General features: G+C 46.4%; 1 protein-coding gene across 2 annotated transcripts in view; it reads right to left on the bottom strand.

The window, feature by feature from the left end:
* The window catches only part of wdr35 (WD repeat domain 35), a 57,397-nt gene that overhangs the window by 5,704 nt on the left and 26,425 nt on the right, over window positions 1-25,268 (bottom strand). For both annotated transcript variants that reach the window (XM_014205269.3, XM_014205357.3), the window contains 13 exons: window positions 22,346-22,415; window positions 22,110-22,163; window positions 21,903-22,012; window positions 21,454-21,673; window positions 21,000-21,080; window positions 20,576-20,712; window positions 10,417-10,620; window positions 10,012-10,158; window positions 9,216-9,348; window positions 8,446-8,556; window positions 7,160-7,324; window positions 6,365-6,505; window positions 5,586-5,742 (listed from right to left, as the gene is read on the bottom strand). In XM_014205269.3, coding sequence (XP_014060744.1) covers window positions 5,586-5,742; window positions 6,365-6,505; window positions 7,160-7,324; window positions 8,446-8,556; window positions 9,216-9,348; window positions 10,012-10,158; window positions 10,417-10,620; window positions 20,576-20,712; window positions 21,000-21,080; window positions 21,454-21,673; window positions 21,903-22,012; window positions 22,110-22,163; window positions 22,346-22,415 — 1,730 coding nt within the window. The remainder of the gene's footprint in view (window positions 1-5,585; window positions 5,743-6,364; window positions 6,506-7,159; window positions 7,325-8,445; window positions 8,557-9,215; window positions 9,349-10,011; window positions 10,159-10,416; window positions 10,621-20,575; window positions 20,713-20,999; window positions 21,081-21,453; window positions 21,674-21,902; window positions 22,013-22,109; window positions 22,164-22,345; window positions 22,416-25,268) is intronic.

Here is a 25,268-nt window from a genome sequence, read left to right as displayed (position 1 = left end):
TTCCCGGTCTGAATATTATCGCTTTTTTACGAGAAAAATGGCATAAAAATTGATTTAAACAGCGGTTGACATGCTTCGAAGTACGGTAATGGAATATTTAGAATTTTTTTGTCACGAATTGCGCCATGCTCGTGACCCTGATTTACCATTTCGGATAGTGTCTAGAACGCACGAACAAAACGCCGCTATTTGGATATAACGATGGATTATTTTGGACCAAACCAACATTTGTTATTGAAGTAGCAGTCCTGGGAGTGCATTCTGACGAAAACAACAAAGGTAATCAAACTTTTGTAATAGTAAATCTGACTTTGGTCAGGGCTAAACTTGGTGGGTGTCTAAATGGCTAGCCGTGATGGCTGGGCTATCTACTGAGAATATTGCAAAATGTGCTTTCACCGAAAAGCTATTTTAACATCGGACACCTCGATTGCACAAAGGAGTTCTGTATCTATAATTCTTAAAATAATTATGTTTTTTGTGAACGTTTATCGTGAGTAATTTAGTAAATTGTTAGTAAATTCCCCGGAAGTTTGCGGGGGGGTATGCTAATTCTGAACATCACATGCTAATGTAAAAATCTGGTTTTTGATATAAATATGAACTTGATTGAACAAAACATGCATGTATTGTATAACATAATGTCCTAGGTGTGTCATCTGATGAAGATCAAAGGTTAGTGCTGCATTTAGCTGTCTTCTGGGTTTTTGTGACATTATATGCTAGCTTGAAAAATGGGTGTCTGATTATTTCTGGCTGGGTACTCTGCTGACATAATCTAATGTTTTGCTTTCGTTGTAAAGCCTTTTTGAAATCGGACAGTGTGGTTAGATTAACGAGAGTCTTGTCTTTAAAATGCTGTAAAATAGTCATATGTTTGAGAAATTTAAGTAATAGCATTTCTAAGGTATTTGAAAATCGCGCCACGGGATTCAACTGGCTGTTGCGTAGGTGGGACGAATTCGTCCCGCCTAGCCCAGAGAGGTTAAACATAGTGGCGTGTCATGTTTGACCCTTAAGACAACAAGGGATAAGGTCAGTGCTGGTCAAACATTGTACAAGTAATTTATACATGAATAGGTAACCTACTTTTCTACAACACAACTATTTTCCAAGAAACTGACATGTGACCATATTCCGCAAACATCCTTAGAATACAGATAGCTGTTCAGTTAAACCAAGCTAATCACACCCTGAATACAGATAACTGTTCAGTTAAACTGACCTAATCAAACCCTGAATAGAGATAATTGCTGAGTTAAACCAAGCTAATCATACCCTGAATTTATTTTATGTCACCTTTATTTAAATAGGCCGTAGCGGCAAAGTAATTACAATTTAGCAATTAAACACTGGCGTGATAGATGTGCAGAAGATGATTGTGCAAGGAGAGATAATGGGGTGCAAAGGAGAAGAAAAAAAAAATATGGGGATGGGCTATTTACAGATGGGCTATGTACAGGTGCAATGATCTGTGAGCTGCTCTGACAGCTGATGCTTAAAGTTACTGAGGGAGATATGAGTGTCCAGCTTCAGTGATTTTAGCAATTTGTTCCAGTCGTTAATTGTAAATGACATCGCCGAAGTCAAGGATCGGTAGGATAGTCAGTTTTACGAGGGAATGTTTGGCAACATGAGTGAAGGATGCTTTGTTGCGAAATAGGAAGCCGATTCTAGATGTAATTTTGGATTGGAGATGCTTAATGTGAGTCTGGAAGGAGAGTTTACAGTCTAACCAGACACCTAGGTATTTGTAGTTGTCCACATATTCTAAGTCAGAACCGTCCAGAGTAGTGATGCTGGACAGGCAGGCAAATGCGGGCAGCGATTGGTTGAAGAGCATGCATTTAGTTTTACTTGCATTTAAGAGCAGTTGGAGGCCACGGAAGGAGAATTGTATGGCATTGAAGCTCGTCTGGAGGTTAGTTAACACAGTGTCCAAAAAAGGGCCAGAAGTATACAGAATGGTGTCGTCTTCGTAGAGGTGGATCAGAGACTCACCAGCAGCAAGAACGACATCATTGATGTATACAGAGAAACGAGTCGGCCCGAGAATTGAATCCTGTGGCACCCCCATAAAGACTGCCAGAGGCCCGGACAACAGGCCATCCGATTTGACACACTGAACTCTATCTGAGAAGTAGTTGGTGAACCAGGTGAGGCAGTCATTTGAGAAACCAAGGCTGTTGAGTCTGCCGATAAGAATGCGGTGATTTACAGTCAAAAGCCTTGGCCAGGTCGTTGAATATGGTTGCACAGTATTGTCTTTTATCAATGGCGGTTATGATATCGTTTAGGACCTTGAGCGTGGCTGAGGTGCACCCATGATCAGCTCGGAAACCAGATTGCATAGCGGAGAAGGTACGGTGGGATTCAAAATGGTCGGTAATCTGTTTGTTAACTTGGCTTTCGAAGACCTTAGAAAGGCAGGGTAGGATAGATATAGGTCTGTAACAGTTTGGGTCTAGAGTGTCTCCCCCTTGGAAGAGGGGGATGACCGCGGCAGCTTTCCAATCTTTGGGGATCTCAGACGATACGAAAGAGAGGTTGAACAGGCTAGTAATAGGGGTTGCAACAATTGCGGCGGATAATTTTAGAGAGGGTACAGATTGTCTAGCCCAGCTGATTTGTAGGGGTCCAGATTTTGCAGCTCTTTCAGAACATGAGCGATCTGGATTTGGGTGAAGAAGAAATGGGGGAGGCTTGGGCAAGTTGCTGTGGGGGGTGCAGAGCTGTTGACCGGGGTAGGGGTAGCCAGGTGGAAAGCATGGCCAGCTATAGAAAAATGCTTATTGAAATTCTCAATTATCGTGGATTTATCGGTGGTGACAGTGTTTCCTAGCCTCAGTGCAGTGGGCAGCTGGGAGGAGGTGCTCTTATTCTCCATGGACTTTACAGTGTCCCAGAACTTTTTGGAGTTTGTGCTACAGGATGAACATTTCTGTTTGAAAAAGCTAGCCTTTGCTTTCCTAAGTGCCTGTGTATATTGGTTCCTAACTTCCCTGAAAAGTTGCATATCGCGGGGCTATTCGATGCTAATGCAGAACGCCACAGGATGTTTTTGTGCTGGTCAAGGGCAGTCACGTCTGGAGTGAACCAAGGGATATATCTGTTCCTGGTTCCATTTTTTTTTGAATGGGGCATGCTTATTTAAGATGAGGAAAGCACATTTAAAGAATAACCAGGCATCCTTTTCTGACGGAATGAGGTCAATATCTTTCCAGGATACCCGGGCCAGGTCGATTAGAAAAGCCTGCTCACTGAAGTGTTTTAGGGAGCGTTTGACAGTGATGAGGGGTGGTCGTTTGACCGCAGACCCATTACGGACGTAGGCAATGAGGCAGTGATTGCTGAGATCCTGGTTGAAGACAGCAGAGGTGTATTTAGAGGGCAGGTTGGTCAGAATACAGATAACTGTTCAGTTTAACCAAGCTAATCACACCCTGAATACAGTGCCTTCAGAAAATATTCACAACCTTTGACTTTTTCCAAATGTTCATGTGTTACAGTCTGAGTTTAAAATGGATTAAATTGAGATTTTGTGTCACTGGCCTACACACAATATCCCATAATGTCAAAGTGGAAGGACGTTTTTTGAAGTTTTTACAAATAAAAACCTGAAATGTCTTGAGTCAATAATTATTCAACCCCTTTATTATGGCAAGCCTAAATGAATTCAGGAGTAAAAATGTGCTTAAGTCACATAATGAGTTACATATGATTTTTTAATGACTACCTCATCTCTGTAACCTCACATACAATTATCTGTAAGGTCCCTCAGTCGAGGGGTGAATTTCAAACACAGATTTAATCACAATCTCTTCATTGTATCTCATTCAAAGACACAAATCATGGACACTCTTACTGACAGTTGTGGCTGCTTTGCATGATGTATTGTTGTTTCTACCTTCTTGCCCTTTGTGCTGTTGTCTGTGCCCAATAATGTTTCTTACCATGTTTTGTGCTGCTGTCATGTTGTGTTGCTACTATGTGGTGTTGCTACCATGCTGTGTTGTCATGTGTTGGTGCCATGATATGTTGTTGTCTTTAGGTCTCTCTTTATGTAGTGTTGTCTCTTGTCGTGATGCGTGTTTTGTCCTATATTTAAATATTTTTTGTATTTTTAATCCCAGCCCGCGTCCCCGCAGGAGGCCTTTTGTTAGGCCGTCATTGTAAATAAGAATTTGTTCTTGTTACGTTCCCCAGTTTCTGTGTTGTTGTGGGTTTGTATGTGTGTGTATTTCAGGAAATTGCTTCCTGGATTCCTGAAGCAGCTGATTGGTCGGCCCCATCGCTGATTGGAGCTCTGACCCCTCCCTCTCATCAGGGGATACAGCCGTCTCTACAATGACCAACTCCTTCTCCAGCTTGATGAAAGCCAGTGTTCCTTCCCCAGGGAAAAGAGCTTCTTTTTAGGTCCTGTGTTGATTGTTGTGACGGTCAGTAAAAGTTGTTGCTATTGTTTTGTAGCTGCTCCTTCCGAGGTATGTGTATGCCAAAAGGACTTAGTGTTTTTGGTTAATTGAAATTGTTCTCGTAAATTATTCTGTTTCATTTGTTCCCGGGGGGGGGGAAGGGGAATGCACCTTGGGAGTGTTTAGGCAAGAGGCCTGCGGCATACATAACCCGTAGTATTTAATCTGTACATGCACACTAAGTAAGACCTGGGCAGACCACCCCCTGTATTTTGGTTAGTGCGCCAGGTGGTGCTAAAGGTTAGGTTAGAAGTAGGAAGGCAGGTAAGGTAGGGGAGGGGACTCTAACTTTTACTTTCTTTGCTTTGGTTCCGTCCAGACCCTTTTCCCCACTTTACCGTGTGAAGGAATAATAAATTCCCTGTAAACTGTATTTTTCTCTGCCTCATCATTCCCCGCACCTACGATCACATACTTTTTCACTCCACGGGGAGTTGACATAACAGGGTGTTGCGTCCCCTCCTCCAAGAGGTGTACGTAACAGTTCTTAACTGACTTGCCTAGTTAAATAAAGACCAGGGAGGTTTTCCAAAGCCTTGCACCTATTGGTAGATGGGAATACAGAAACCTGTTCAGTTAAACCAAGCTCATTAAAAAAAAGAAACCTATTAAGGTGGTCTTAATAAATGCAGACATTTACTCAGGTATAGGCTTTTGACATAGTCTACTAATTCTGTGTGCCTTCAGAAAGAGTGGAGATAAACAATCTAATAATAATACGATGTGCCATTTAACAGACGCTTTTATCCAAAGCATTTTACGTAGAGGTGGTCGCGGGAATCGAACCCACTTATCCTGGCGTTGCAAGCTCTACTAACTGAGCTACAGCGGACCAGTTCATTTGATGGTGCTAAAAAGTGATTTAACAGTTTGAATGTATGAACAGAGGGCTAGTAAAAAAACACCCCCTCAAGGATGAATGAGAAAGGGTTACGTGCACAGTTATACCTCGGAGAAGGCATAGGCCTACATACACTTTAATAGACGCTTGTCAAAAGAGAGGGCTGTCTTTGTTATTTGCCGTGTCTTTTCATGCCTGGTGAAGCGAGAAGGTTGGCAGGAACAGCAGAGAGAAGGATAGAAAATGTAAACGAGAGAGTGGGGGGGTACCTGTCTTCATGGCTTTCACCATGTAGCCTTCGTACAGCTGCCTCTGAGCCAGCAGGAAGAAGTGGTAGGCCTCGGCCCCACGCCAGGCGCTGTCCACCACGCGGTTGTCTGAGGAGGTGGCGTCCTCCTCCAGCAGGCCAGCTAGAGCAGATGTAGCCTGAAGGAAGAGAAGGGAGTAGCTGACAGGTTCAAAAGACATGGGAATGAATTCACTGAGACTGAACACTGTTGTACATCTGTTATCAGACTGGAATTAAAGACCAATCTATGGTATCAGTACATCTGTTATCAGAGGGGAATTAAAGACCAATCTATGGTATCAGTACATCTGTTATTAGAGGGGAATTAAAGACCAATCTATGGTATCAGTACATCTGTTATCAGAGGGGAATTAAAGACCAATATATGGTATCAGTACATCTGTTATTAGAGGGGTATTTACTGTTATCAGAGGGGAATTAAGCACCAAACTATTGATATGCTTAATCTGTATTCACTTTTGGAAAATAACAAGTGCTCCCTCTGCACTGGTGTAAACACTATATAAATCAGACCCTTGTAGCTAACAACTCCAACAAATTGTAAATGACTTAGCATAAATTTTTTTTAACTCTGCATTATTGGAAAAGGAACCGTAAGTGAGCCTTTCGCTGTTAGTCTACACCGGTTGTTTACAAAGCGTGTGACAAATACCATTTCATTTGATAGCAGCCAACAAACCACAATGACACATAGGACCTAAAGGATTGTATGTCTTAATGATTGTGTGGGTTGTGTACCTCTGACGTCTTCCCTTTGGTCTTGTTCTGCTGGGATGTCTTCACTTGGCTGTGGTAGTTCTCCACTAGCAGGGCTGCCAGCACATAAAGCTTCTTCACCCTCAATGGCCGGGTCCTCCTCTTAGCCTCCTCATCCGCTATCTGACAAGTTAAAAGAGCAGATGACAGATGGGTCTCTGACACCAGTGTACTGGATAATAATAAGAGCTCAGCCAGGGGTCTGTCCGGTCCGAGGCACAATGTAGTTAAATACCTCTGAAGGTAATTAGCTAAGGACTGAATTGAATGATAAGTATGTAGTGAAGCGGGGAAGTGTGGCATGTAGTGAAGCGGGGAAGTGTGGCATTTAGTGAAGCGGGGAAGTGTGGCATTTAGTGAAGCGGGGAAGTGTGGCATTTAGTGAAGCGGGGAAGTGTGGCATTTAGTGAAGCGGGGAAGTGTGGCATTTAGTGAAGCGGGGAAGTGTGGCATTTAGTGAAGCGGGGAAGTGTGGTATTTAGTGAAGCGGGGAAGTGTGGTATTTACTGAAGCGGGGAAGTGTGGTATATACTGAAGCGGGGAAGTGTGGTATATACTGAAGCGGGGAAGTGTGGTATATACTGAAGCGGGGAAGTGTGGTATATACTGAAGCGGGGAAGTGTTGCAGACTACACTGCAGATTTTTCTATCGGTTGATCATGTCCCCTTATGTGTGCCCTACCAATTACATTCCAACATTTGCCTTCTTTAGCCAGAAGCCACTTCAAAACAAGAATGTGACTTTACATGGTGTTAAGGCACAGTCGTTGGCAGTACCTTGAACATGAGTTTAGCTGCTTCTAGGAAATGGTGGGCTTTACGGTACAACTCCACAGCCTCCAAAGGCTTGTTCTTCTCCAGCAGGTGAGAGGCATACTTGGCCAGAAGAGAGTTGATCTCTTTCATGTTGTGGTTTTTGGCCAGCTCCACAGCTTTGTTCCACTGGGAAAAAAGCAGAAACAGTTATGAACTAATAAATGCACCTGATATGAATGTATAAGGGTGAGACAGAACAATGTTGTGTCTTTGTGTTTACATGTGGTGTGGAAAGTAGTGTTTTGTTGTTGGGTGATATGTTCGTATGTGTTGTGAATAAATAATTGTTTAATATACAGTACCAGTCAAAAGTTTGGATACGCCTGACAAGCGTGTGCAAAGCTGGCATCAAGGAAAAGGGTGGATACTTTGAAGAATGTCAAATATAAAATATATTTTGATATGTTTAACACTTTTTTGGTTACTACATGATTCCATATGTGTTATTTCATAGTTTTGATGTCTTCACTATTATTCTACAATGTAGAAAATAGTAAAAATAAAGAAAAACCCTGGAATGAGTGAGTGTGTCCAAACTTTTGACTGGTACTGTATATTTTTTTTATATATTTGAAAATATAGAAATTAGATTGAAAAACGATATGTTAGGGCTTTGGGAAGAAATAACCAGTTGAAAGAATTTAAAAGCTATTGCTGTGAGCCTAATGCTGGAGGTCCTGGTCATATGTGGTTTTCAACAACAGGAAATGGGAGAAAAGTATCATGATTAAAGCATGCGTATCAGAAACACTGGCCACAATAACATGCTTTTAATAGACTGCCTTGAGCTAAATGATCTATCACATACCCTAACACTGCTCTCCTGGTCACATTTACATCGGGCAATTCTGTTACGACGCCAAGCTTCAGTTACACTCGAAATCAGCAAAGTAGTACGATGCCTCAAAAGAAACGTGGCACATTAAAGAAAATAGTGTTGCTCATGTCTGTCGTGCTCATGCGAAGACATCTGAAAAAACACACTTCAACAGTAAAAACCATTCACAGTGCAATGACAAAAGAATTGACAGTGCAATCCTCAGAACAGAAAGTCCTACTGTGGTCTGCCACTGGTGCAGTGATATCATCTGGTGTAGTGATGTCAAAACCTAGTTGGTGGAGGACAGTGGGGACTGCCAGCTTCCACTTTCCAATTTGGAATCAGCACTGAATAGATAAACTGTCCTAAGCTCAGAACCACAACTCCCTCTGGAGTTCTCTGACCGTCTCGTTTGTACGTCTCTCACCTGGTTTAGATGAACGCAGGCGTCGACAGCAGCCTTGGGCTGGTTGCACTTCAGGTAGGCGTTCACCGTCTGCTCACACATGCCTACGGTGACAAACATCTGGCCGATGTCCTACGACGTGCAAACATAAAAGATAGATGAGGGGAAAGGTCTTCTTTGTCCACGTGGGAATGGCTGAATGGGGGAAATTCCAATTGAAGCCTTAAAATTTAAGGGGATATTTATGGATTTGAGTCCATTTAGTCAGGAAGTGAAATTCAATTCATCAATTGAAAATTGCCCATTGATCTCCTTTTCATTACATTTTGTGAATTTCAGGAATCACTTCCTGAATTGATTGGGTTGAAAATGAAAACCAAATTGACCCCAACTGTGGTAGAAACCTACTAAACACACTGTATTTATTGACATGCTGATGGAAGCCAGACGGACGGGTAGGAGAGGTGAGTCAGAGAAAGTGGAGAACCAACACAAAACACTAGCTCAGGGGTGGCAGACAGACGTTTACAGTCTCCTCACTCTATCCAGCTCGTTAACAATCAGAGAAACTTCAAAAATTCCAAAAACAATAAAACATTGGATAGAGGACTATGTTTTGCACATTTTGATGGCAACGAAATGTCACCAATTTTCAGTGTGGCCCTCCAGACCTCAGTGAATACTGACGACAAGAAGTGGCCCCTGCACTAGCTTTTTAACTGTCACGTAGGTATAAAAGCAGTACTGGACACTTATCTCATGTCCTCTCTTTTCTACAGGGCAGCCCTCACCGGTAGCAGTTTGTGGTTCTCCGGTAGAGAACTAGCCAGTCGTTCCAGTCCGTCGTAATCCTCCAGCATGTAGTAACACTCTGCCAGCCTCTCCTGGTTGCGCCCCTGAAGGTAGTATTGGACCGCATTCACCCTGGAGACGAACATTGGCAACAAAGCATTTACAGACTACAATACAGGTTCACTCACACGATATTATGAAACTACAAGTGTCAAATTTTAAATGTCAACGTGAGAGACAAAATGCTGAGGGAAAGGATCTTGTCAGACAACTGGACTCCGTTCTGTTGCCTAGAATCACATGTGCAAGGATGGCCTCCCGAATGGCGCAGCGTTCTGAAGCACTGCATCGCAGTGCTTGAAGCGTCACTACAGACCCGGGTTGGATCCCAGGCTGTGTCACAACCGGCCGTGACCGGGAGTCCCATAGGGCGGCGCACAAATGGCTCAGCGTTGTCTGGGTTAGGTGAGGGTTTGACCAGGGTGGCTTTACTTGGCTCATCGTGTTCTAGTGACTCCTTGTGGCGGGACCGGGTGCCTGCAGGCTGACTCAGGTCGTCAGTTAAACAGTATTTCCGCCAACAGATGACTTCCAGGTTAAGCAAGCGGGTGTTAAGAAACGAGGTTTGGCGAGTCATGTTTCGGAGGACACATGACTCAACCTTCGTCTCTCCCGAGCCCGTTTGGGAGTTGCAGCGATGAGACAAGATCGCAATTGGATATCACGAAATTGGGTAGAAAAGGGGGGTAAAATACCATTCACCGTCTTGAAATATAAATACTGAAAGGCCCGTACCACTTCTGTCGGTCTGCAAAGTAGTCCCCGATGGCATTGTACGCCTGCTCCAGCAGTGCATCATCACAGTCACCTGATCCAGTCTTCAGGAGCTGCAGGACGCGGAACCAATCCCCTAGCTTAATCCTCAGGCTGATGGCCAGGTCCCTAAAGAGAGAGATGTTATCTGTCGTTAGCTGTAGGGTACGGCATCCATATTAGGACAGCATCACACGTCCATGGAAGTTAAGTCAACAGTGAAAAACATCAATACCATTTTACCGACGTTAATCAATAAGTGAACGTTGCGTTAAAATTCTAAAACATAACAAAAAGTAACAGTAAAACAAAGGTATCCTTTATTGTTTAGTGTCTTCAATACTTAGCATAAGCCATACAGGTAAAACACAACATCCAACACCTTACCTGCGATCCATGTCCAGGTACATTCTCTCGGCCTCCTCGAACCTGCCGAAGTAGGCCGCCACCTCGGCCTGTTTCATGGCTTCGCTCTGCAGGTTTCCCAGGCTCTTGACGAACTCGATGCCCTGGTAGTCCTTACAGCGGACAAAAGCCTGCTCAGCCGTCTTCAGGTCCAGCTTCTGGAGGGCAGCCTCGGCCAACAGGCGCCTGGGAGCAGATCAATAGCAGGGTGAAGACTATAATTTGGTGAAATGTCTCAGAAGGTTCAGAACATTTATACAGGCTCACTATATGTGATTAGGGTTGTAAAATTCAGTAATTTACCCAAAATCCCCAGGTTTACCAGAAATCGTGGTTGGAGGAATCTGAATTCGCTTCTGATTCTGGGAATCTTCCAACCACGATTACTGTAATTTTGCAACCCTACATGCAAATGCAATACAATCCTAACCTGTGGTATACCAACAAAACCCCTCCTGAAAAAAACACACATTTTGAAAATACTCCACACTTTAGTGTTGTCATACAGTTGAAGTCGGAAGTTTACATACACCTTAGCCAAATACATTTAAACTCTGTTTTTCGCATCTCCTGACATTTAATCATAGTAAAAATTCCCTGTCTTAGGTCAGTTATGATCACCACTTTATTTTTAGAATGTGAAATGTCAAAATAATAGTAGAGAGAATGATTTATTTATGCTTTAATTTCTTTCATCACATTCCCAGTGGGTCAGAAGTTTACATAAATTAAATAGTATTTGATAGCATTGCCTTTAAATTGTTTACCTTAAGTCAGAGACAGAACGCGTCTCCTTCCTGAGCGGTATGACGGCTGCGTGGTCCCATGGTGTTTATACTTGCGTACTATTGTTTGTACAGATGAACGTGGTACCTTCAGGTGTTTGGAAATTGCTCCCAAGGATGAACCAGACTTGTGGAGGTCTAGAATTTTTTTTGAGGTCTTGGCTGATTTCTTTTGATTTTCTCATGATGTCAAGCAAAGAGGCACAGAGTTTGAAGGTAGGCCTTGAAATAGATCCACAGGCACACCTCCAATTGACTCAAATGATGTCAATTAGCCTATTAGAAGCTTCTAAAGCCATGACATCATTTTTGGTAATTTTCCAAGCTGTTTAAAGGCACAGTCAACTTAGTGTATGTAAACTTCTGACCCACTGGAATTGTGATACAGTGAATTATAAGTGAAATAATCTGTTTATAAACAATTGTTGGAGAAATGACTTGTGTCATGCACAAAGTAGATGTCCTAACCGACTTGCAAAAACTCGTTTGTTAACAAGAAATTTGTGGAGTGGTTGAAAAACTAGTTTTAATGACTCCAACCTAACTGTATGTCACAATAAGACTCTAGCTCCAGAGTGGCGCAGCAGTCTAAGGCGCTGCATCTCAGTACTAGAGGCATCACTACAGACACCCTGGTTCGATTCCAGGCTGTATCATAATCGGCCGTGATTGAGAGTCCCATAGGGCGGCGCACAATTGGCCCAGCATCGTCTGGGTTTGGCCGGTGTAGGCCGTCATTGTAAATGAGAATTTGTACTTAACTGACTTGCCTAGTTAAATAAATGTAAAAAAAAAAAAAAATTTAATGACATGCTACAGACTGGGGTGTCGGGGTGGAGTGTTCTCAATCAGACTGGGGTGTCGGGGTGGAGTGTTCTCAATCAGACTGGGGTGTCGGGCTGGAGTGTTCTGAATCAGACTAGGGTGTCGGGGTGGAGTGTTCTGAATCAGACTGGGGTGTCGGGCTGGAGTGTTCTGAATCAGACTGGGGTGTCGGGGTGGAGTGTTCTGAATCAGACTGGGGTGTCGGGGTGGAGTGTTCTTAATCAGACTGGGGTGTCGGGGTGGAGTGTTCTGAATCAGACTGGGCTGGAGTGTTCTGAATCAGACTGGCGTGTCGGGGTGGAGTGTTCTGAATCAGACTGGGGTGTTGGGGTGGAGTGTTCTGAATCAGACTGGGGTGTTGGGCTGGAGTGTTCTGAATCAGACTGGGGTGTCGGGGTGGAGTGTTCTGAATAAGACTGGGCTGGAGTGTTCTGAATCAGACTGGGGTGTCGGGGTGGAGTGTTCTGAATCAGACTGGGGTGTCGGGGTGGAGTGTTCTGAATCAGACTGGGGTGTCGGGGTGGAGTGTTCTGAATCAGACTGGCGTGTCGGGGTGGAGTGTTCTGAATCAGACTGGGGTGTTGGGGTGGAGTGTTCTGAATCAGACTGGCGTGTCGGGGTGGAGTGTTCTGAATCAGACTGGGGGTGTCGGGGTGGAGTGTTCTGAATCAGACTGGGGTGTTGGGGTGGAGTGTTCTGAATCAGACTGGGGTGTCGGGGTGGAGTGTTCTGAATCAGACTGGGGTGTTGGGGTGGAGTGTTCTGAATCAGACTGGGGTGTCGGGGTGGAGTGTTCTGAATCAGACTGGGGTGTTGGGCTGGAGTGTTCTGAATCAGACTGGGGTGTCGGGGTGGAGTGTTCTGAATCAGACTCTGGTGTCGGGGTGGAGTGTTCTGAATCAGACTGGGCTGGAGTGTTCTGAATCAGACTGGGCTGGAGTGTTCTGAATCAGACTGGGGTGTCGGGGTGGAGTGTTCTGAATCAGACTGGCGTATCGGGCTGGAGTGTTCTAAATCAGACTGGGGTGTCGGGGTGGAGTGTTCTGAATCAGACTGGGGTGTCGGGGTGGAGTGTTCTGAATCAGACTCTGGTGTCGGGGTGGAGTGTTCTGAATCAGACTGGGCTGGAGTGTTCTGAATCAGACTGGGCTGGAGTGTTCTGAATCAGACTGGGGTGTCGGGGTGGAGTGTTCTGAATCAGACTGGGCTGGAGTGTTCTGAATCAGACTGGGGTGTCGGGGTGGAGTGTTCTGAATCAGACTGGGGTGTCGGGGTGGAGTGTTCTGAATCAGACTGGGGTGTCGGGGTGGAGTGTTCTGAATCAGACTGGGGTGTCGGGGTGGAGTGTTCTCAATCAGACTGGGGTGTCGGGGTGGAGTGTTCTGAATCAGACTGGGCTGGAGTGTTCTGAATCAGACTGGCGTGTCGGGGTGGAGTGTTCTGAATCAGACTGGGGTGTTGGGGTGGAGTGTTCTGAATCAGACTGGGGTGTCGGGGTGGAGTGTTCTGAATCAGACTGGGGTGTCGGGGTGGAGTGTTCTGAATCAGACTGGGCTGGAGTGTTCTGAATCAGACTGGCGTGTCGGGCTGGAGTGTTCTGAATCAGACTGGGGTGTCGGGGTGGAGTGTTCTGAATCAGACTGGGGTGTTGGGGTGGAGTGTTCTGAATCAGACTGGGATATCGGGCTGGAGTGTTCTGAATCAGACTGGGGGTGTCGGGGTGGAGTGTTCTGAATCAGACTGGGGTGTTGGGGTGGAGTGTTCTGAATCAGACTGGGGTGTCGGGGTGGAGTGTTCTGAATCAGACTGGGGTGTTGGGCTGGAGTGTTCTGAATCAGACTGGGGTGTCGGGGTGGAGTGTTCTGAATCAGACTGGGGTGTTGGGGTGGAGTGTTCTGAATCAGACTGGGGTGTCGGGGTGGAGTGTTCTGAATCAGACTGGGGTGTCGGGCTGGAGTGTTCTGAATCAGACTGGGGTGTTGGGGTGGAGTGTTCTGAATCAGACTGGGGTGTCGGGGTGGAGTGATCCGAATCAGACTGGGGTGTTGGGGTGGAGTGTTATGAATCAGACTGGGGTGGAGTGTTCTGAATCAGACTGGGGTGTTGGGGTGGAGTGTTCTGAATCAGACTGGGGTGTCGGGGTGGAGTGTTCTGAATCAGACTGGGGTGTCGGGGTGGAGTGTTCTTAATCAGACTGGGGTGTCGGGGTGGAGTGTTCTGAATCAGACTGGGCTGGAGTGTTCTGAATCAGACTGGGCTGGAGTGTTCTGAATCAGACTGGGGTGTTGGGGTGGAGTGTTCTGAATCAGACTGGGCTGGAGTGTTCTGAATCAGACTGGGGTGTCGGGGTGGAGTGTTCTCAATCAGACTGGGGTGTCGGGGTGGAGTGTTCTGAATCAGACTGGGCTGGAGTGTTCTGAATCATACTGGCGTGTCGGGGTGGAGTGTTCTGAATCAGACTGGGGTGTTGGGGTGGAGTGTTCTGAATCAGACTGGGGTGTCGGGGTGGAGTGTTCTGAATCAGACTGGGCTGGAGTGTTCTGAATCAGACTGGGGTGTTGGGGTGGAGTGTTCTGAATCAGACTGGGGTGTTGGGGTGGAGTGTTCTGAATCAGACTGGGCTGGAGTGTTCTGAATCAGACTGGGGTGTCGGGGTGGAGTGTTCTGAATCAGACTGGGGTGTCGGGGTGGAGTGTTCTGAATCAGACTGGGGTGTTGGGGTGGAGTGTTCTGAATCAGACTGGGGTGTCGGGGTGGAGTGTTCTGAATCAGACTGGGATGTCGGGCTGGAGTGTTCTGAATCAGACTGGGGGTGTCGGGGTGGAGTGTTCTGAATCAGACTGGGGTGTTGGGGTGGAGTGTTCTGAATCAGACTGGGGGTGTCGGGGTGGAGTGTTCTGAATCAGACTGGGGTGTCGGGGTGGAGTGTTCTGAATCAGACTGGGGTGTCGGGGTGGAGTGTTCTGAATCAGACTGGGGTGTTGGGCTGGAGTGTTCTGAATCAGACTGGGCTGGAGTGTTCTGAATCAGACTGGGCTGGAGTGTTCTGAATCAGACTGGGGTGTTGGGGTGGAGTGTTCTGAATCAGACTGGGCTGGAGTGTTCTGAATCAGACTGGGGTGTCGGGGTGGAGTGTTCTCAATCAGACTGGGGTGTCGGGGTGGAGTGTTCTGAATCAGACTGGGCTGGAGTGTTCTGAATCATACTGGCGTGTCGGGGTGGAGTGTTCTGAATCAGACTGGGGTGTTGGGGTGGAGTGTTCTGAATCAGACTGGGGTGTCGGGGTGGAGTGTTCTGAATCAGACTGGGCTGGAGTGTTCTGAATCAGACTGGGGTGTTGGGGTGGAGTGTTCTGAATCAGACTGGGGTGTTGGGGTGGAGTGTTCTGAATCAGACTGGGCTGGAGTGTTCTGAATCAGACTGGGGTGTCGGGGTGGAGTGTTCTGAATCAGACTGGGGTGTCGGGGTGGAGTGTTCTGAATCAGACTGGGGTGTTGGGGTGGAGTGTTCTGAATCAGACTGGGGTGTCGGGATGGAGTGTTCTGAATCAGACTGGGATGTCGGGCTGGAGTGTTCTGAATCAGACTGGGGGTGTCGGGGTGGAGTGTTCTGAATCAGACTGGGGTGTTGGGGTGGAGTGTTCTGAATCAGACTGGGGTGTCGGGGTGGAGTGTTCTGAATCAGACTGGGGTGTCGGGGTGGAGTGTTCTGAATCAGACTGGGGTGTCGGGGTGGAGTGTTCTGAATCAGACTGGGGTGTTGGGCTGGAGTGTTCTGAATCAGACTGGGGTGTCGGGGTGGAGTGTTCTGAATCAGACTGGGGTGTTGGGCTGGAGTGTTCTGAATCAGACTGGCGTGTCGGGGTGGAGTGTTCTGAATCAGACTGGGGTGTCGGGGTGGAGTGTTCTGAATCAGACAGGGGTGTCGGGGTGGAGTGTTCTGAATCAGACTGGGGTGTCGGGGTGGAGTGTTCTGAATCAGACTGGGGTGGAGTGTTCTGAATCAGACTGGCGTGTTGGGGTGGAGTGTTCTGAATCAGACTGGGGTGTCGGGGTGGAGTGTTCTGAATCAGACTGGGGTGTCGGGGTGGAGTGTTCTGAATCAGACTGGGCTGGAGTGTTCTGAATCAGACTGGGGTGTTGGGGTGGAGTGTTCTGAATCAGACTGGGCTGGAGTGTTCTGAATCAGACTGGGGTGTTGGGGTGGGGTGGAGTGTTCTGAATCAGACTGGGGTGTCGGGGTGGAGTGTTCTGAATCAGACTGGGGTGTCGGGGTGGAGTGTTCTGAATCAGACTGGGGTGTCGGGGTGGAGTGTTCTGAATCAGACTGGGGTGTTGGGGTGGAGTGTTCTGAATCAGACTCGGGTGTTGGGCTGGAGTGTTCTGAATCAGACTGGGGGTGTCGGGGTGGAGTGTTCTGAATCAGACTGGGGTGTCGGGGTGGAGTGTTCTGAATCAGACTGGGGTGTTGGGGTGGAGTGTTCTGAATCAGACTGGGGTGTCGGGGTGGAGTGTTCTGAATCAGACTGGGATGGAGTGTTCTGAATCAGACTGGCGTGTCGGGCTGGAGTGTTCTGAATCAGACTGGGGTGTCGGGCTGGAGTGTTCTGAATCAGACTGGGGTGTCGGGCTGGAGTGTTCTGAATCAGACTGGGGTGTCGGGGTGGAGTGTTCTGAATCAGACTGGGCTGGAGTGTTCTGAATCAGACTGGCGTGTCGGGCTGGAGTGTTCTGAATCAGACTGGGGTGTTGGGGTGGAGTGTTCTGAATCAGACTGGGCTGGAGTGTTCTGAATCAGACTGGGGTGTCGGGGTGGAGTGTTCTCAATCAGACTGGGGTGTCGGGGTGGAGTGTTCTGAATCAGACTGGGCTGGAGTGTTCTGAATCAGACTGGCGTGTCGGGGTGGAGTGTTCTGAATCAGACTGGGGTGTCTGGGTGGAGTGTTCTGAATCAGACTGGCGTGTCGGGGTGGAGTGTTCTGAATCAGACTGGGGTGTCTGGGTGGAGTGTTCTGAATCAGACTGGGGTGTCGGGGTGGAGTGTTCTGAATCAGACTGGGGTGTCGGGGTGGAGTGTTCTGAATCAGACTGGGGTGTCGGGGTGGAGTGTTCTGAATCAGACTGGGCTGGAGTGTTCTGAATCAGACTGGCGTGTCGGGCTGGAGTGTTCTGAATCAGACTGGGGTGTCGGGGTGGAGTGATCCGAATCAGACTGGGGTGTCGGGGTGGAGTGTTCTGAGACTGGGGTGTTGGGGTGGAGTGTTCTGAATCAGACTGGGGTGTCGGGCTGGAGTGTTCTGAATCAGACTGGGGTGTCGGGGTGGAGTGTTCTGAATCAGACTGGGGTGTTGGGGTGGAGTGTTCTGAATCAGACTCGGGTGTTGGGCTGGAGTGTTCTGAATCAGACTGGGGGTGTCGGGGTGGAGTGTTCTGAATCAGACTGGGGTGTCGGGGTGGAGTGTTCTGAATCAGACTGGGGTGTTGGGGTGGAGTGTTCTGAATCAGACTGGGGTGTCGGGGTGGAGTGTTCTGAATCAGACTGGGATGGAGTGTTCTGAATCAGACTGGCGTGTCGGGCTGGAGTGTTCTGAATCAGACTGGGGTGTCGGGCTGGAGTGTTCTGAATCAGACTGGGGTGTCGGGCTGGAGTGTTCTGAATCAGACTGGGGTGTCGGGGTGGAGTGTTCTGAATCAGACTGGGCTGGAGTGTTCTGAATCAGACTGGCGTGTCGGGCTGGAGTGTTCTGAATCAGACTGGGGTGTTGGGGTGGAGTGTTCTGAATCAGACTGGGCTGGAGTGTTCTGAATCAGACTGGGGTGTCGGGGTGGAGTGTTCTCAATCAGACTGGGGTGTCGGGGTGGAGTGTTCTGAATCAGACTGGGCTGGAGTGTTCTGAATCAGACTGGCGTGTCGGGGTGGAGTGTTCTGAATCAGACTGGGGTGTCTGGGTGGAGTGTTCTGAATCAGACTGGCGTGTCGGGGTGGAGTGTTCTGAATCAGACTGGGGTGTCTGGGTGGAGTGTTCTGAATCAGACTGGGGTGTCGGGGTGGAGTGTTCTGAATCAGACTGGGGTGTCGGGGTGGAGTGTTCTGAATCAGACTGGGGTGTCGGGGTGGAGTGTTCTGAATCAGACTGGGCTGGAGTGTTCTGAATCAGACTGGCGTGTCGGGCTGGAGTGTTCTGAATCAGACTGGGGTGTCGGGGTGGAGTGATCCGAATCAGACTGGGGTGTCGGGGTGGAGTGTTCTGAGACTGGGGTGTTGGGGTGGAGTGTTCTGAATCAGACTGGGGTGTCGGGCTGGAGTGTTCTGAATCAGACTGGGGTGTCGGGGTGGAGTGTTTTCAATCAGACTGTGTGTGTGGTGTGTGTGTGTGTGTGTGTGTGTGTGTGTGTGTGTGTGTGTGTGTGTGTGTGTGTGTGTGTGTGTGTGTGTGTGTGTGTGTGTGTGTGTGTGTGTGTGAGTGAGTGAGTGACGAAGGTTGTTCTTACAACTTTTGCTACACCTGAACTCCTGATCCTGAAAATGACTAGTTACCTTTGGTATGCATCTTGTACTCGGAGCACCTTAGAAATTGAACATTTGCGGGCAATACAGGCATGTCAAAATATCTGTGGCACATCAGGTCTCTACCACTAGACCTTGTTCAGTCAATCAAAGGGACTTCTCACCCCTGATAGGTTGGTTTCAGCACCAAGGGGCGGAAAGGGACATTTCTTCCCCAAAGTTCCCAAATTCCTCAAGTCAGTGTGAAAAATGACATGGGGAGCCGAAGTCCTCTTTCAACCAGAATCCTTTAGCCGAGTGCTACCAAAACAGCGAGATAAATCAACCATACTCCGTCGCGCCAGCGTGGGGATTCTCCCACGTAACCAGATGAATATTAGCCTTTGATAAAAAGGACAGTGATGCTTTCAGGGATGAAAAGCCCAGGCTCACCTTAAATGATGTTCTTCAAATACGAGTATACAACTAAACTGAAAATGTGACTAGGACTGATATTTTAAGAATAGGCCAAATCTCCTTCTGTAAATCTCTGTGTTGTAAGACGTTACACATGCCACAGTTTCTCCTCTGCTTGTTCTTTGAGGAGAACATCATTAAACAGACCATAAGCTTGTAAAAAGCATTGAGTTCCCACTTTCTGACGTCACTAGGTCCTACAAATATACTTTGACCCCCGACCCAAACGTCTGTGTGGCACGTTTTCTGAGAAAACTGATGCTTGCTGGGTGTGAGCGCCTACTGGAAAGGCTGCAAAGGCTCAGGATAGACATTGATGTCAATACAAGAGTCCATTCAAACTGGGTAAGAATGGAGGAATGACTGACAGAATAGATACTTGAAAGGCCTTAAAGAGACAGTTCAGTCCAATATCAAATGATAAGTCATTTTCAGACTTTAAAAGTAGTCTAATGTCAAGAAGAATCACAAGCCATCAATCGTGTAGATCCAGCTGCATGCCTCAAAACCAAATTAAACACCAAAAGCAAATGGATATTGTGTTTATCTTTTCCATCCATTTTGGATTGAGGCATATAGCTGGATGTACACATCAGATGGCCAGGTCAGCATATAGCTGGATGTACACATCAGATGGCCAGGTCAGCATATAGCTGGATGTACACATCAGATAGCCAGGTCAGCATATAACTGGATGTACACATCAGATAGCCAGGTCAGCATATAGCTGGATGTACACATCAGATGGCCAGGTCAGCATATAACTGGATGTACACATCAGATGGCCAGGTCAGGATATAGCTGGATGTACACATCAGATAGCCAGGTCAGCATATAGCTGGATGTACACATCAGATAGCCAGGTCAGCATATAACTGGATGTACACATCAGATGGCCAGGTCAGGATATAGCTGGATGTACACATCAGATAGCCAGGTCAGCATATAGCTGGATGTACACATCAGATAGCCAGGTCAGCATATAGCTGGATGTACACATCAGATGGCCAGGTCAGCATATAACTGGATGTACACATCAGATAGCCAGGTCAGCATATAGCTGGATGTACACATCAGATAGCCAGGTCAGCATATAGCTGGATGTACACATCAGATGGCCAGGTCAGCATATAACTGGATGTACACATCAGATGGCCAGGTCAGGATATAGCTGGATGTACACATCAGATAGCCAGGTCAGCATATAGCTGGATGTACACATCAGATAGCCAGGTCAGCATATAGCTGGATGTACACATCAGATGGCCAGGTCAGCATATAACTGGATGTACACATCAGATAGCCAGGTCAGCATATAGCTGGATGTACACATCAGATAGCCAGGTCAGCATATAGCTGGATGTACACATCAGATGGCCAGGGACCTAGACTTATCTCAACAGAAGACAACTTATGAGGTGTTCTGAAAGCATCTGACAAACTATAATTTTGGAGTGAACTGTCCCTTTAAGTGGCTCCATGACATGCAGGGTTACTGTCTATGTAACCTCGTTCGCAGGCTTTTGCCCAAAGGGGGCTGGGAACAAGATTACTGTCCATGTATTTACCAGAGTCTGGGGTGAGGGTTGTCTTCGATGAACTGGGAGGCGTCCTCGATGCCCACTTTCTCGATCAGTGCGCGGCTGTCGCGGAGGGAGCGGATCTCAAAGTTGATGAGGTAATCCTTGTTCGGCCTCTCCGGATCCTAAGAGGAAATCTGGGATCACTCCACATTCCCATTGCATCATGGATATTCCGGACCTTTTGGCATCCGACTCCATTTAGCAAAGTATACTTTACATAACTAACAGAAATAGACACGTATTTGCTGTTGTTGTGCACATTCATTTGTGTTCTGCTGGGAGCCTGTATGTATTTCAATAGCAATAGTAAACATCTGTTCCCGTACAGCTAACTGCCTAACTTTGTTTGCTGTCATATTACCGGTATTACGGAAAGTGTGACTTTTGCATATGAAGAAAAGAAGGTTACCTTCATGATTTCATCTAGCAGGACCGATTTGATTTCCAGGTCTTCAAAGTTGCAAATGTATCCAGACGTTTGAATGGGTTCCTGATTAATATGGAATATTAAAATCATGAGAAATTGTATGTCAAAAAAACAAACACAGCAGATTGAAGGAAAAGCAGCCAACAAGTGCTCAGCCTATGTGGGAACTCCTTCAAGACTGTTGGAAAAGCATTCCAGGTGAAGCAGGTTGAGAGAATGCCAAGAGTGTGCAAAGCTTTCATCAAGACAAAGGGTGGCTATTTTGACGAATCTCAAATGTAAAATATATTTAGATTTGTTTAACACTTTTTTGGTTACTACATGATTCCATATGTGTTATTTCATAGTTTTGATGTCTTCTACAAATGTAGAAAAACCCTGGAATGAGTAGGTGTGTCCAAACTTTTGACTGGTACTGTATGTCAGAGGGACTCACCTCTGGGTCCAGGTTCCTGAACACGTACATCCTGGTCTTTTCCATCATGGCAAACAGATCAGGGTTGTCATTGGCCCACTGCATGTCCCAGACGTCCTTGCGCTCAAACTTGGAGGGGTCGCCTGTCCCCGCCTGGCTTCCAGAGCCATCATCCGAAGACGAACGCACCTCCAGGTCCAAAAACGTCAGCACTCCCGAAATGTCAATAATCGCCAAGCGGCTAAAGAAAAACATGTTGTTTTTTTTAACAATAATTTAAAAAAATAACGTCACTTTGTTTCTTGCTTTTGGACCAGGCAATAACTGTTCAGATGGTTCATAGCAATGCTATGTTGGTTGTACTTCTGTACTGCAAGCAATGAGCTTCATTGTTATAAACTCTTATCAAGATCTGAAACTGAAACACCACATATGGTGTAATATTACAGTAACCAGCCAACAGTCCTGACCTGGAGGTACAGTTGAGTGAGAGCTGGTAGGCCCGGTAGTTTAAGGAGTATTTCTGCACCAGAGCGACGTTAGGGAGGCTGTATTTGTGGATGGTACCAGACTCACGGCCCTTTGATCACAAACAGACAAACACAGTAAAAAAACATTTCCAAACTGATAGACTGATGAACTTAATACTCAATTAAAATCCTGAGAGAAATACCTACCACAATCAGTGTCTTGTCTGTTGCTGTGATGCAACAAATGGGGTCTCGTGTTGCCTAAAACAGAAAAGGAAAATATATGAGGCAATGGGTTAAGAATTAAAGATTTCCATGCAACTTTATTAAATGTATTTTTGATAGCTCTATCTTGGAGTTTTAACAGGCATTGTAACCGAGGGTGACATCTTCAGCTTGTGTTAACAAAGTGGGTGTTGTGTGCTTCTAAAAATGCAACTCACAGTGAAGGCCTTGGCAAAGTCCAGGGGGCCCTCAGTGGTCCCAGATGGACTATCATCAATATGATAAACCCTACAGAGAGAGACAGAGAAAATCCCCTGTTTTAACATTAACAGCAGACAAATACATTTCCTCAGTGAAAACAATGTACTGAGCAAATGTCAAATTGGCTTTTCAACAAATTATCGTACAACAGACCACGTATTCACCCTGCACACCCTAATTAACAAACAAACAAACCAAAACAAAGGCAAAGTCTTCTCATGCTTTGTTGATTTAAAAAAAGCCTTCGACTCAATTTGGTATGAGGGTCTGCTATACAAATTGATGGAAAGTGGTGTTGGGGGAAAAACATAAGACATTATAAAATACATGTACACAAACAACAAGTGTGCGGTTAAAATTGGCAAAAAACACACATTTTTTCACCAAGGCCATGTGGTGAGACAGGGATGCAGCTTAAGCCCCACCCTCTTCAACAAATACATCAACGAATTGGCGAGGGCACTAGAACAGTCTGCACCACCCGGCCTCACCCTACTAGAATCTGAAGTGAAATGTGTACTGTTTGCTGATGATCTGGTGCTTCTGTCACCAACCAAGGAGGGCCTACAGCAGCACCTAAATATTCTGCACAGATTAGATCTTCTGCACAGATTCTGCCAGACCTGGGCCCTGACAGTAAATCTCACTAAGATCAAAATAATGGTGTTCCAAAAAAAGTCCAGTCGCCAGGACCACAAGTACAAATTCCATCTAGACACCGTTTCCCTGGAGCACACAAAAACTATACATACCTTGGCCTAAACATCAGCGCCACAGGTAACTTCCACAAAACTGTGAACAATCTGAGGCAAGAAGGGCGTTCTATGCCATCAAAAGGAACATCAAATTCGACATACCAATTAGGATCTGGCAAAAAAAAATGTAATCAGTTATAGAACCCATTGCCCTTTATGGTTGTAAGATCTGGGGTCCGCTCGCCAACCAAGAATTCACAAAATGGGACAAACACCAAATTGAGACTCTGCATGCAAAAATATCCTCTGCGTACAACGTAAAACCCCAAATAATGCATGTAGAGTAGAATTAGGCCGATACCCGCTAATTATCAAAATCCAGAAAAGAGCCGTTAAATTCTACAACCACCTAAAAAGATAGATTCCCAAACCTTCCATAACAACGCCATCACCTACAGAGAGATGAACCTGGAGAAGAGTCCCCTAAGCGAGCTGGTCCTGGGGCTCTGTTCACAAACACAAACAGACCCCACAGAGCCCCAGGACAGCAACACAATTAGACCCAACCAAATCATGAGAAAACAAAAAGAGAATTACTTGATACATTGGAAAGAATTAACAACAAAATAACAGAGTAAACTAGAATGCTATTTGGCCCTAAGAGAGTACACAGTGGCAGAATACCCGACCACTGTGACTGACCCAAACATAAGGAAAGCCTTGACTATGTACAGACTTAGTGAGCATAGCCTTGCACACTGCCCACAAAATGTGCACACTGCCCATAAAATGAGGTGGAAACTGAGCTGCACTTTCTAACCTCCTGCCAAATGTATGACTATATCAGAGACACATAATGTCTTTATTCTTTTGTAAATTCTGTGAGTGTAATGTTTACCGTTCATTTTTATTGTTTATTTCACTTTTGTATATTATCTACTTCACTTGCTTTGGCAATGTTAACATGTTTCCCATGACAATAAAGCCCCTTGAATTTAATTGACAGACAGACATGTCGAGAAAGAGACAGGGAGACAGACAGGGAGACAGGGAGAGAGAGACAGGGAGAGAGAGACAAAGAAAGACAAGGAGAGAGAGAGACAGGGAGAGAGAGAGACAGAGAGCGAGAGAGACAGTGAGAGAGAGAGAGAGAGAGAGAGAGAGAGAGAGAGAGAGAGAGAGAGGGGGGCAGGGAGAGACCGACAGAAAGAGAGACAGACAGACAGGAAGAGAAAGAAAGACAGAGCAGACAGACAGACAGACAGACAGACAGACAGACAGACAGACAGACAGACAGAGGGGCAGACAGGGAGCAGACAGGGGAGACAGACAGGGAGACAGGGAGAGACAGACAGGATGCGAAAGAGATTGCCAGACAGACATAGACAGAGATGGGGAGGGTCAGAGAGACAGGGAGAGAAAGAGAGAAACAGCCAGACAGAAATGGGCGGGGCGGGTTCAGGAAGATATAGTGGTGCAGAGAGGGATGGGAGAGAGGGCGTTGGGTGGTTAGAGTCAGACAGCAAGAGAGAGAGACAGAGAGTGAGAGAGAGAGCACATTGGACTTTCCTTCAAGCTGATGTGTTGGCATGCAGACAGGAACATCCCTGGCAGGACAGTAGGTCCTACTCTTGCCTGTCTGTCTGAGGTCAGTATCACTGACTCACTGGTCAACCCGCTGTCTACTGTATGTCTACTGGTTCAGGCAGATGAATGGACCTTTTTCATATCAATGTCAACACCTTGCACAGGATCAAACAAGCCAGAGAATAGGGCGGCAGGTAGCCTAGCGGTTAGAGAGGTGAGCCAGCAACCGGAGGGTTACCAGTTCGAATCCTGGGTCTGACCAGAAAAATCTGTCGGGAAGTGAGCTGGCAATCCAAGATGCCATTGCCTGCCGTGCAAAGGCACTTAACCTCCACAGTCCGGCAGTCCTCCACTCCAACCTGTACAGTGCCTTGCAAAAGTATTCATCCTCCTTGGCGTTTTTCCTACTTTGTTGCATTACAACCTGTAATTTAATTAGATTTTTATTTGGATTTCATGTAATGGACATCCACAAAATAGTCCAAAGTGATGAAGTGAAATGGAAAAAATTACTTGTTTAAATAAATTCAAAACAAATGTAATACGGAAAAGTGGTGCGTGCATATGTATTCACCCCCTTTGCTATGAAGCCCCTAAA

Source organism: Salmo salar, chromosome 01 (assembly GCF_965601325.2).
Source record: "Salmo salar chromosome 01, fSalSal1, whole genome shotgun sequence".
Classification (NCBI taxonomy): Eukaryota; Metazoa; Chordata; class Actinopteri; order Salmoniformes; family Salmonidae; genus Salmo; species Salmo salar.
The sequence above is the reverse complement of the archived record's forward strand: the minus strand, read 5'-3'. Positions and strand labels throughout refer to the sequence as shown.